Source organism: Castor canadensis, chromosome 13 (assembly GCF_047511655.1).
Source record: "Castor canadensis chromosome 13, mCasCan1.hap1v2, whole genome shotgun sequence".
NCBI classification, from domain to species: Eukaryota; Metazoa; Chordata; class Mammalia; order Rodentia; family Castoridae; genus Castor; species Castor canadensis.
Window position 1 is genome coordinate 40,215,545 of NC_133398.1, and position 13,155 is coordinate 40,228,699.

General features: G+C 40.8%; 2 protein-coding genes across 4 annotated transcripts; one reads left to right on the forward strand and one right to left on the reverse strand.

Annotated features, from left to right (window-relative positions):
- Positions 1-961: 961 nt before the first annotated feature.
- Smim27 (small integral membrane protein 27) lies at positions 962-1,666 on the reverse strand. Its single transcript, XM_074051621.1, has 2 exons — positions 1,496-1,666; positions 962-1,185 (listed from the first exon to the last, which is right to left on the reverse strand). The coding sequence occupies exons 1-2, from the start codon at positions 1,538-1,540 to the stop codon at positions 1,063-1,065; spliced, it is 168 nt and encodes a 55-aa protein (XP_073907722.1). The 5' UTR covers positions 1,541-1,666; the 3' UTR covers positions 962-1,062.
- Positions 1,296-11,855, forward strand: Topors (TOP1 binding arginine/serine rich protein, E3 ubiquitin ligase). Of its 3 annotated transcripts, none has more exons than XM_020159841.2 (3): positions 1,296-1,541; positions 2,938-3,132; positions 8,299-11,855. In XM_020159841.2, exons 1-3 carry the CDS (start codon positions 1,539-1,541, stop codon positions 11,224-11,226), a joined length of 3,126 nt encoding a protein of 1,041 aa, XP_020015430.1. In that variant the 5' UTR covers positions 1,296-1,538; the 3' UTR covers positions 11,227-11,855. The 3 variants fall into 3 exon arrangements, with proteins under 3 accessions (XP_020015430.1, XP_020015432.1, XP_020015431.1); XM_020159842.2 differs by lacking the exon at positions 1,296-1,541 and adding an exon at positions 2,257-2,467; XM_020159843.2 differs by lacking the exon at positions 2,938-3,132 and having other exon boundaries at positions 1,297-1,541.
- The last annotated feature ends 1,300 nt before the right edge of the window (positions 11,856-13,155 follow it).

Consider the following 13,155-nt stretch of genomic DNA (forward strand, 5'->3'; position numbering starts at 1 on the left):
AATTGGAGAACATCATTCTGAGTGAGGTTAGCCTGGCTCAAAAAACCAAAAATTGTGTGTTCTCCCTCATATGTGGCCATTAGATCAAGGGCAAACACAACAAGGGGATTGGACTATGAGCACATGATAAAACTGAGAGCACACAAGGGAGGGGTGAGGATAGGTAAGACACCTAAAAAACTAGCTAGCATTTGTTGCCCTTAACGCAGAGAAACTAAAGCAGATACCTTAAAGCAACTGAGGCCAATAGGAAAAGGGGAACAAGTGCTAGAGAAAAGGTTAGATCAAAAAGAATTAACCTAGAAGGTAACACCCACGCACAGGAAATCAATGTGAGTCAATGCCCTGTATAGCTATCCTTATCTCAACCAGCAAAAACCCTTGTTCCTTCCTATTATTGCTTATACTCTCTCTACAACAAAATTAGAAATAAGGGCAAAATAGTTTCTGCTGGGTATTGAGGGGGGGGGAGAGGGAGGGGGCGGAGTGGGTGGTAAGGGGGGGGGGGGCAGGGGGGAAAAATGACCCAAGCCTTGTATGCACATATGAATAATAAAAGAAAAATGAAAAAAAAAAAAAAAAACCAAACCAAATTCTCAACAGATGATAAGAGCAACCACCTACTCTTTTCTGGCCATTCTTTTGCTCAAAGGCAGGCATTTCTGGCCATTCTTGATTGAAAAACTGGAAGTAGAAAATATTTAGTCACATGATTTTCTTCTTACACAGTACTTTAATTTGGTATGAGTGTATGGAACATAATGAAATGTTGCAATACACATATATAAGAACAAAAATTCCACACTTGGTTTTTTTCACTTTTGTTTTAAAGGCGGCTCTCACATTTTTAAAGAATTATTTTAGAAACTAAATTGAAAGCTTCTCATTCTGTGATCTCATACTCAAATGCTATTACATCTCTTTGAAAAATTAGTGCTTATTACAAAGGACTGTGCGAAAATAAATTTGGAAATTTTGTATTATAAAATTCACTTTTAAATCTACGCGGGTGTCAGACAAGGATGAGGAAAAGAACTTTGCAGAGAACTAAGCCCAGCAGAATTAGGCATATTCGTTCATCCCGAAGGTCTGGCCCGGGTACTGCTTCTCCAGCTGCCGTCGCGCAGCTACAGTGGATGCATAGATGACAAATCCCCAGGAGAGTAGGACGACCGCGAGCAGCAACTGTGGGGAGTGGGGGGGGGAGGGAGCCAAACGGAAGGATTGACGTGCGTGGCTCCGCCCCGCTGGTTGCCAGGGGCCCGCGGGAAGGGAATTTCAGCCGCCAGCCCAGGGTTCCAGAGGCGAGCGTCCCCGCAACCCTTACGTAGGAAGCGGAAGAGCGCGTCCTCCAGGAAGAGGCGGAGTCGGGCGGAGGGAGTGAAACGCTTAATTCAGAAATGGGTTTTGGAGTTTCTGGGTGCTGAATACAAACAGGGCCTCTGATTGCGGACCTGGGGAGTCGACACTGGAGCCCCACCAGACCCAGACCTACCACGGAATAAATCCAGTCCAGAGTGCGGCGACTCACTGGCTTCATGGTAAGGAGGGGTGGCGGTGCGCGGGAACGGGTGGAAGCTGTGGGCCCTAGAGTAAGCTCCCGGGCGGTGGCCTCCGGGCGCCTGCAGCCATCTTTGAGCCGGGCGCCTTCGCCCGCCCACACGCTATCAACGCCGCTTCCTTGCTGCCCCGCCGGCTTCTTCCGCCCGGAGTTGGCGCGGTGACGTGCCCGAGGGCCTAGCCCGCCTTCGGGGAGGGAGTGGAATAAAGGAGAAAATGTTTAAAGTTGCGTCCTCCCACCTCATTGCCGCCTAGAGACAATAGGCTTGCCTCCGCGACTCCCTTTCTCCCCAGTTGCAGCGCATTCTTAACGCAAAATAATGTACCGTCGTGTGTATCACTTAAAAGTTTATTTGAAAAAGAATCCACATTTTAAACGTTACACCGACATCTAACATAAGAATTAACGTCTCCCACTCCCTGAATCAGTCTCCAAATAAACGTTCGTAAGTTCACCTTCGGTATATATAAGAATACCACCCCCTCCCGCTATTCTAACTGAAAAATCGTTGGAATCTCTGCTTGGAGCCCTTTAGAGAAACGGATGTTTTTTGAAGTACAGCAGCTTATTGATGTAAAACGTATTCTTAAGAAGTGCGTGGCGTGCGTTAGCGGCATAATGCACGGCCAGTCAACAAGTGTCTGCGGGGCGTTTGTGACGTGCGCAGCCGGGCGGCGGGCGGCGGGCGGCGGGAGCCGCGCTGTGGCGGTTTCGCACGCGAGCCCCCGTGTCCGGCGTCGGAGAGCTGGGGCGTTCACCTGTTAGGCTGAGTGCTAGAATCTGGCAACGGGCCGCTTTAGGCGCAGACTTTCCTCCTCTTTTCAGCCATGATTTCAAGAGTTTTTAGCTCAGATTTCGGGAGGTGGGAAGGAGGAAAGCAGCTCCTTGAGAAAAGCACTGTTTGAGGTAAGAGCCTAGACCCTGGTTGTTGTTGGTCCCCAGGTAATCTCCGAAGACTGTAGGATCCTGGTTTTGGATATCATGCAAATTCGTGTTGCTTTCTAGCGGTGCAACTGGAGCTATAACAGTTTATCTGAAGATAATTTTAATAACTTCTCGAAGAGTTTGGAGCTAGTAGTTGTGTTTTTGGGTAAATTGGGAGCGGAGATTAAGTCTATGTCCCTCTAACCCCCAACGAGTGATGATAATCTGTGCCTCGGAGGGTCCAGCTGCTCCTTTCCCGTTCGGAGCCATGGGGGAAGGGCTGGGTCTCGCCAAGCTCGTTAAGCCCCGCCCTCAGTGCGGACGCTTGCCTACTACGCATGCGTCGCGAAAGCCGGCGTTGTGTTTTGACGCGCCCGGCGGGGGGAGGGGGTAGGTCTCGCTTTCTGCCCCGCCCCCAAGCTGCCTTTGGTAATGAGCGTGTTACGTCACAGGGGTCGCAGCAGCCGCCGGGGTCTCCACTGTCTCGCGAGGAGGGCGAGGCGCCCCCGCCCGCGCCGGCCCCCGAGGGTAGGCGGAGAAGCCGCCGAGTACGTCTTCGCGGATCCTGCCGTCACCGACCCAGCTTCTTGGGCCGCCGGGAGCTCGCCTCGAGCGCCACAGCCGGGCCTGCGCCCGCGTCCGCAGAAGTGAGTCAGATTGGGAACAATGGGGAGCGGGGCCGGGGTTCGGCGAGTCGGCACCCCCCGTGGAACGGACGCGGGCCGCACACCCCGGCCCTTGGGCCTTGCGGGCCTGGCGGGCGCCTCCGCCGCGCACCTGTGGATTGGCGCGGGTGGGCGGGTGAGGGTGCGTTTCTGGTAGCGCTGCCGAGGGGCGCGAGCCCAGCGGTGTACTGGAAAGAGCGTGGTCTGCGAGTCGTGGCGTCGCCGCGGGTGGGGGCTGTGACCTTGGCAGGCCCCAACCCCTGAGCCTGTCTGTAAAATGGGAACGCCAGTGTTGTGGCTGGTCGTGGTTATGTAAGCACATGGCGCGGCTGCACTTCGCAGCCCAGGACCATTGGAGTGGTTCAGTTTAGCACAGCTCTTCTCCCTGGGCTGGAAGCGGGTAGTGCCCAGCCGAGGCATGGAGTGATTTAAGAAGAAAACGGAGTAGAATTCTTGGTAGGGAGTTTTCCAGATCATTTAAAGTGTGTTAGGAAAGAGCTACCCAGGTTTTAAGTTAATAATGGTGAAGTTTTTCTGTTTTTTTTTTTTTTTTTTTTTGCTTTTAGTACATGAAATGCAATGCTCCACAGTCAGCCACAAACATGTTTATCTGGAATGAGTGGCTTTAGCGGGGAACATTTACCAAGCAATTCTTTTTATTGCTGGAATTGAAATTAAATTTGGTAAGATCTGGTCAGTAACTCCTGTAACTTTTGTATCCTCTTGGGAGTTGGTGATTAACCTGTAGTTCAGAGAGAGAGACAGTGGTATCTTTAAGGTAACAGAGTAGGACCAGATTGTTTTTAACACTTATGGTGCCTTTCTAGTTATCTGTTTGTGAACTTTTAGCCACTATGCCTACTAGATACGTTAAATAAAATAAATATAGCTGTGCTGTGTCTAGGCCTGTATCCATAATGGGTGATGGTCACTACTACCATAACTTACTTTCACACAACATTGGGGAACGGTGTTGAGTTAACATGTACCAAGCATTGTGCTAGTGTTTGGTTGAAATTGTCCCTTCTTACAACCACCTGTTCAAATGGGTGCTGTTACTTACCACACTTCAGAATTCATTAAGGTTTTGAGAAATGTGCACCTTAGAAGTGATGATTCTCCATGTTGGTGCTGCATTAGAGTTAACATCACTCACTCAGATGTATAAATTTTACACGCAATGATAATGTAAGGACAACCATGGAAGATGACCTTTATAGGAAGTCTGACTTCATAAAAAATGTAATTTCTCAAGGCAGTCTTAGTTCATATTTTTCAAATATGTGGCTGTCACTATTTAGATTCCAGCCTTTATTTCTTCTACCTATTTTCCTCAGAAATGTGTGCCAGTTGATTACCTAATGTTTCCCCAAATTGGGCTTTGAAGGGTTAGCTTTGTTTGAACACATTTGAAGATTTGAGAAAGAAAAGGTTTGGTTTAAGCGGTTCAACCTAAAAAAAGGTAAACTTTATTTTGGATTTGGGAGGCTGCTTAGGAGCCAGAATCAAAAGAACTGAGTAATGTAGAGAAATTTGTAGTCATAATTCCTAGATAGAGGAAGCCAGGGTAAAGAAACCTTTACACGGGCCTTTTCTAGAACCTGAAGTACTAAATATAAATAGGTACACACCTTTGCATCCTAAATCCAGAACCTTTCTTTTGAATCCTACCAATCTTAATCTGTTTTGTGGCCAGAACAGTTTCTTGCCTTAACTTGTGTTTTTAAACAGCTTAGTTGAGATGTAGCTTGCATTCCATTCATGAAGTTCACCTGTTTAACTTACATAATTCAGTAGTTTTTAGCATAACTACAGAATGATGCTACCATCACTGTAATATAATTGTAGAATATTTTCATCATCTCAGAAAGAAACCAGCACCAGTGTACTTTCTCCCTCTTTATAGATGTGCCTCTTCTGGACATTTTATATAAATGGCTTCATAAAATATCTAGTTGCCTGTGACTTTTTTTCCCCATTTATATAAGGTTCATCCATGTTGTAGCATGTATCAATACTTCATTATTTTATTGCCAGATAATTCAGTTTTATGTTGATTGGCATTTTGGTTTCCACTTTTGAGCTGTTGGATTAATGCTGTGAATAATCACATAAAGTTTTTTTTTGTACATATGTTTTAATTTCTCTTGGATAAATATCTGGGTGGAATTGTTGGTCATATGATAATTCTACATTTGTATTTTAACACTTAAATTTTAGTATTTAGTCCGGATTATAAGAGATAATCCTTTATTTGATGATCTAGTATCACCATTATTTTATGTTTCTGATGTATCTTTGTAACTAAATATATTGTGTACAAACACAAGAGAGAACTAAAGGACATTGTTGGTCATTCTTTAGCCTTATGCTGCCGAAGTGGTTAATAGGCTTATAAAAACTAGGGAAGACTTAGGATTTTTTTTTTTTTTTTAAGAAATCATACTTCAATTGAGATTTTGTTTGCTACCTATTAATTTCCTTTAATTCATTCTAGGTTGTAACAGTTTTGTGTGTGTGTGTGTGTGTGTGTGTGTGTGTGTGTGGTGCTGTGTATAGAACCCAGGTCCTTGTCCATGCTAGGTAAGCACTCTACTACAGAGCTACGTCCCAGGCCTAGAATGTAATTTTTTGAGTGAATTAAAAATATTCAGTAAATACTAAAAGTGCCTTACAGAGAAACAAATTAAAATAAAGTATATTAGCTTGAAATTCACCAATCTTTTTACTTTTTCCAAGCCTGATAATCTCTTCATGGGCTGGAGATGTGGTTCAAATGGTAGAGCACCTACCTAAGCAAGTGCCAAATCCTGATTCAAACACCAGTACAACCACCCCTTCGTTATATAGAAGGGAAAACTTAAAGTCTAGCGTTAATGTGAATTTCTCTTGGTTTACAGAGCAAATTTTAAATGAAACCTGGTCTTTAGTCCAGGTCTTCTTGTAATGTCTTCCTTCAGTTTCTTTCCTTCACGCTTTTTTCCCACTCCTTTCCTCTGCCCACGTACAAGTGCTGTCTGAGCCTGTAGGTTTTTGTTTTTCTCTTTAGGGTATTTATTCCCCCTTTGAATGGGTGAACTAAAAAAGCATTGTAAGTAGAGGGAAATGCTGAGAAATTTATTCAATAAAAACTTTAGAGTTTTAATATATTGATAAGGTTGTGGGTGTGGCTCAGAGGTAGAACACTAGCATGTACAAGTCTCTAGGCTCAATTCTCTAGCACCACCAAAACAGACAGACAAAAAAGCAATCAGTATTATGAATTTATAATTCTGCTTTCTAAGACCTGTTAAATAAAAACAGTGTTGAGTTTTGAGTTTCTATTCCAGAAAATAGAAGAGTGGAAATATTTGTTCATTGATTCCCTTTTAAAAGCTACAGGGAGTGGCTCAAGTTGTAGAGTGCCTACCTAGCAAGCATGAGGCCTTGAGTTCAAACCCCAGTACCACCAAAAAGAAAAATAAATAAATAAAAGTTACAGTTCTGATGAGGCCAAGATTCCTTATATGAGAAGTTTAAGCTGAAAAACTTATGATAGAATACTTGTATTTTACAAATACAAGTTTTTGTTGTGGGTTTTGTTTTCTTACAGTTTGTTAAGACCGATGAATATATTATCTAGGAAATTGCAGTTCTGTTATTTAACTGACTTAACATTTGAACAGTGGTAGTACAACTTCCTATGATGGAAGGAGGTAAAAGATGAATGATAGACCAAAGAAAACATAAAGGGAAAAATGAACATTTAATACATACAAAATGATTAGTACAGAATCTAGCAAAAGAGAGAGTTGTAGATAACAAGTCCAAAGTATAATGCATGTTAGATTTCATCTTAGGAAATCTCGTTTTGTATGTTTCATGCTATGGTAACTGATAAATGTAAAGAAAACTGCTTTCACATCCTGGTGATTTCAGGATACTTTTTGTGGTTTGACTTTGTATGAAATAAGCTAAGGAAGGCTTCTTAGAATTACTTAGAAAGAATCAGTAACTAATTGAATATAGTGTGTGGTAATAGTAGTGTAATAAAAATAATAGTATTATAATGATACCATTATGATGATAGCCACAGCTAACATTTACATAGCAGTTACTATGAGCTAGACACTGCCCTGGAATGCGTTCATATTTATTTCATTTACTCTTCACCAAAAGGTCCTTTTTTAGTGAATCTTTCACTTAAAACTGTAGAAGTTGTTTAAACAGGTGAACTTTTAAAAAAATTATTTAAGTTTTCTTACTAAGCTGTTTTTAGGAAAGTAAATACACCAGCCAGGTGCCGGTGTCTCACACCTGTAATCCTAGCTACTCAGGAGGCAGAGATCAGAAGGATCATGGTTCGAAGCCAGCCTGGGCAAATAGTTCTGTGAGACCCTATCTCGAAAAAACCCTTCACGGAAAAGGGCTGGTGGAATGGCTCAAGGTGTAGACTCTGAGTTCAAGCCCCAATACTGCGGGGGGAAAAAAAAAGAAAAATATACCATATTATCATAAATAAATGAGCGTATATTGTGTTAGGTGCATGTGTATATGAAAGATATAAAATTATACATAGAAATAATATTAGCTAAGAGCTGTGGTGTTTTGCCTTTTGTTTTCCAGAGGAATAGGAAAGGGAGATAAGGGTCATTTAAACACATCTGGAATAACAGATTTAAAAAATGTTAGTTACTGCCCAAACCTGGGCTCAGGTCTGATACTCCAGCTACTCAGGGGGTGCAGATTGACAGGATTACAGTTCAAAGCCAGCTGGGGCAAAAAAGTTAGCAGTTTCCATCTCAACGAAGAAGCCAGGTGTGGTAGTGCCGCCCACCTGTTAAAGAATGATAGAATATTGAGAGCTTACTATGTGCCAGACACCTTTTCTAATGACTTTTCACATTTTTTTTAAACCTGTGAAATTAAAGCACATAGTAACACTGATACTGATACTGAGTGTTGAGGATTCAATCTTAGGAAATTTGACTTAGAGTTTGTTCTTTAAAAGCACCGAAAATTATTTTGCTTCTTGCTTATATCATAAAAATAAACCACTCATATATTTATTTTCACCAGAATATGTTTCAGAGTCTTGCTTGAATTTTTGTTTGGATTTTTTTAGTGATTGTTTATCAGCTTACTAATATATTTCTTTCCCTTTTACAGATAATGGCATCAGCTGCTAAGGACTTTAAAATGGACAACTTTTCACCTAAAGCTGGCACTAGCAAATTTCAGCAGACAGTACCAGCTGATGCATCTCCTGATTCTAAGTGCCCTATATGCTTGGATAGATTTGATAATGTATCTTATTTGGATCGTTGCTTACATAAGTTCTGTTTTCGCTGTGTACAGGAGTGGTCAAAAAACAAAGCTGAATGTCCACTATGTAAGCAGCCCTTTGACTCTATTTTCCATTCTGTGAGGGCAGAAGATGACTTTAAGGAATATGTCCTGAGGCCTTCATATAATGGTTCTTTTGCCACCCCAGATATTAGAAGATTACGTTACCATACAACTATGACAAGGGAACGAAATGCTCTTTACTCACCTAGTAGTACTTTAAATAGAAGAACAACAGCTCCACCAGATAATGGAGTGCTCTTTGAAGGGTTAGACATTTCAGCAAGATCTAGAGATATTGAAATTCCTCAGTTTATGAGACAGGTTGCAGTAAGTAGGCCAACCACTGCAGATGAAAGATCTTTGAGAAAAATTCAAGAACAAGATATTATTAATTTTAGACGGACTCTCTATCGTGCTGGTGCTAGAGTTAGAAATATTGAAGATGGTGGCCGTTACAGGGATATTTCAGCTGAATTTTTCCGCAGAAATCCAGCTTGCCTTCACCGGTTAGTTCCTTGGTTAAAACGTGAACTTACAGTGCTTTTTGGAGCTCATGGATCTTTAGTCAATATCGTCCAGCACATCATTATGAGTAATGTTACTCGCTACGACTTGGAGAGTCAGGCGTTTGTTTCTGATTTAAGACCATTTTTGCTTAATCGAACTGAGCATTTTATACATGAATTTATCAGTTTTGCTCGGTCTCCTTTTAACATGGCAGCATTTGACCAGCATGCTAATTATGATTGCCCTGCTCCTTCATATGAAGAAGGCAGCCATTCTGATTCTTCAGTCATAACAATATCTCCAGATGAGACTGAAACCCAAGAGCTAGATATTAATGTAGCCACTGTTAGTCAGGCCCCATGGGATGATGAAACTCCAGGGCCATCTTACTCAAGCTCAGAGCAGGTACATGTTGCCATGTCTTCTCTTTTAAATACTTCCGATAGTTCAGATGAAGAACTTGTCACAGGAGGAGCCACATCTCAGATACAAGGAGTACAAACTAATGAGGAACTACATAATGACAGTGATTCATCTTCAGATAATTGTGTCATTGTTGGATTTGTTAAACCACTAGCTGAGAGGACCCCAGAACTTGTTGAACTGTCTTCTGATTCTGAGGAGTTAGGCTCTTATGAGAAAATAGAGACAGTGAAGACACAAGAACAAGAGCAGTCTTACAGTTCTGGTGATAGTGATGTTAGTAGATGTTCATCTCCACATTCTGTCCTTGGAAAGGATGAACAAGTGAATAAAGATCATTGTGATTCTGGTACAAGAATCAAATCAAAGAAGGAAGAGAAACGATCTGCATCATTGTCGTCTCCAAGAGACCTGAGTTCATCAGTGAGAGGAGACAGAGTATATTCCCCATATAACCATAGACACAGAAAGAGGGGAAGATCCAGAAGCTCAGATTCACGTTCCCAGAGTAGAAGTGGACATGATCAGAGGAATCATAGGAAGCATCATGGGAAGAAAAGAATGAAGAGCAAGCGATCCAGAAGCAGGGAAAGTAGTAGCCGACCTAGAGGGAGAAGAGACAAGAAGCGATCCAGAACTAGAGATAGCAGCTGGTCAAGAAGAAGCCAAACTCTTTCTCTAAGTAGTGAAAGCACAAGCCGATCAAGGTCTCGTAGCAGTGATCATGGCAAGAGAAGATCACGGAGCAGAAATAGAGATCGTTACTATTTGAGGAATAATTATGGAAGCAGATATAAGTGGGAATATACTTACTACAGTAGAAACAAGGACAGGGATGGCTACGAATCATCTTATAGAAGGAGGACTCTGTCCAGAGCCCATTATTCTAGACAATCTTCAAGTCCAGAATTTAGAATTCAGTCTTTTTCTGAAAGAACAAATGCTAGGAAAAAAAATAATCACAGTGAAAGGAAATACTATTACTATGAAAGGCACAGATCAAGGAGCCTGTCTAGTAATAGGTCAAGGACTGCATCTACAGGACCTGACCGGATGAGAAATGAAAAGCCTGGAGGGAAACGAAAATACAAAACACGGCACTTGGAAGGTACTAATGAAGTGGCTCAACCATCTCGTGAATTTCCTCTTAAAGTAAAGGACAATCATTACCAAAAATCTTCCTCAAAACTGGACGGAAACTACAAAAATGAGAGTGACAGCTTTTCAGACAGCCGATCATCAGACAGAGAGACAAAACATAAGAGGAGGAAAAGGAGGACTCGGAGCCTAAGTGTAGAGATAGTTTATGAAGGGAAAGCTACTGATATAACTAAGCATCATAAAAAGAAAAAGAAGAAACACAAGAAAAAGCATAAGAAACACCATGGAGATAATACTTCCCGTTCCCCAGTTGTCATTACCATTGACAGTGATAGCGATAAAGATTCTGAAGTAAAGGCAGATGTGGAATGTGATAATAGTGGTCCGTCAGATCCTCTACAAAGCGAGGTTTTGGCTCCTTCCTTGGAACCGTTTGAAACTAAAGATGTAGTCACAATAGAAGATGAATTTGGTGTCCTGGACAAGGAGTGTGATATTACCACACTCACTCATAACTTGAATAATGCCAACAGAACTATGGATAGTACTCCACCTCAGGCAGCCTCAGTTGAACAGACTCTGGATGTAAGAGAAGAGAGCACTTTTGCCTCTGATTTGGAGAACCAGCTCAATAATGTATCTATTCACACTGAGCCATCAAGGCAATTGCCATCTCCACGGACATCATTAATGTCAGTGTCTCTTGGTAGAGACTGATATGTCTTAACTGCCAAAGCATCTCATTGAGAATTTTGATGGTACAGAAAAGAAGAAAGAGAACAGTGTCATCTACAAGGTCTTTTTAAAGGTGGCTTTTGGTGAAAACTTTTTCCTCTTAAACTATTTTAAGTGATTTTTTTTTGTGTTAATTTGTAAAAATCATTATTTGTTCATAAAGTATGTATGTCCAGCCCTCAAAGATACGCACTTTTAAGTGAAGAAAATGATATTGCTAGTGGTTTATTTAAAGCTCGAGATCCTTTTTAAATAAAAAAAAAATGTAAATTTTAGAAGTTATTTCATAAAGCCATATGGTATTAACATATTTTTAAGGTAGTCAATGAGTATTTTTGAATTTTTTTTGAGAGTTGTTATGGAAATGTGTTATAAGCTAGGAGAATTCCCTTTGGACAGTCTTTAATTTTTCTTCTTAAGAATTTGTATGCGTCAAAACCATTTCTTCAGGCTAAATTGGGGCATTTTAGTCTGCACAGTTTATCTTGAATTTTGCCAAAAGAAAAGTTTAATAATTCCTTTATATACTTGTTTGTCTGGACTGCCAATAAAACAAATGTGTATTCAGAAAAAGAAAAATAAAATAGTTAAAACTTTAAGAATTCAGAAAATTTCCTATGCAATACTGCTTTCTTTAAAAAAAAAATATTTTACTGGAGCCAAAATTTAGAAAATAAGCCATCAACATTTACCGATGCCTCACAGTTTCAATGATTATTTCATTCTTTAGTCTGATTTTGAGGAATATTTATTTGCTTTCTGTCTTTAGCAAAATATGGTTTGGGAGCATTTAAGTTACTTTAAAACAGGAAAAGACTTTGCCAAAACAATCTTTTACTTAGGTAGTTCTTTTATACAAAGTGGGTATACTTACTTTTATCTTGTTTTTAGAGAAGATAAAATTGCTCTACATCTAACCTGATATAGGATTGCCAGTGAACAGCAGAGCTTGAATTACATCTAAATTCAAGTTTTAGTTTGCCTTGCTACTATATTCATTCATTTTATCTTCATCCACTTCATACTGTTTTCCACCTAAACGTTTTTGTCTGTTGGGGGTCAAGAATGCAAAATGCATTTCTTAAAAAAATTCACATATGGAACTTCAGGGCTAAAAAAGAGGGAAAACTTAGCACTACTGATCCCTATAAATGTGTCACAGCTATACTTGATGTTTTTTGCTTTAGGGTCATTACCAAAATTATTCATTCATTCATTAGTGGAAATTGCAGTGCCTGTTGCTCTGTAGGTCTGTAATAGTGATAGAAAAAGATAAATTCCCTGCCCTCATAGGTCTTACAGATTACTGAGTGAAGACAGATATTTATGTAAATACAGCATTACAAACTAGTAAGTTTTCTGAAGAGCAAGTACAATTTCTGTATAAGCGTATAAAATGGTGTAATCTCTGAATCTAAAGTTGGTGGCAATTTTTAGTAAGCTCTAAAGACTATAGTTGATCAGGGAATAAACTTTGAAATTGTAACCACTTTGTAGTTAGCTATTCAAGCCAAAATACTGTCAAGTGTGATTGCTTCCTCTCTTTAGCCCCCTCATCCAGTTAGGCAGCCGAGGTTTCTCACCTGTGCTCTTTAATAGAACATTCTGTTCCACGCCCACTCCTTTGCTCTGTTTATTCTTGAGGCGGCACTCAAAAGGTCTTCAAATGTTTTTTTTTTTTTTTTTTTCCCATTTTTGGGATATTAAAAGCAGCAACACAGAAAATCCCACAGCATGATAATGGTTTACAAATCTGCCTGATGAGACTCTAGTCCTGTTGAAGCTTGCTGGCTTCAGGCGTAGGGAGGTGCTGCTCCCTTCCTACATCAGAGCCTTCTTCATACATGGCATATTTTTTTCTGCTTGGAACTGAATATCCTGGCCTAATTAATAAAGTGTGCCCCCTACTCA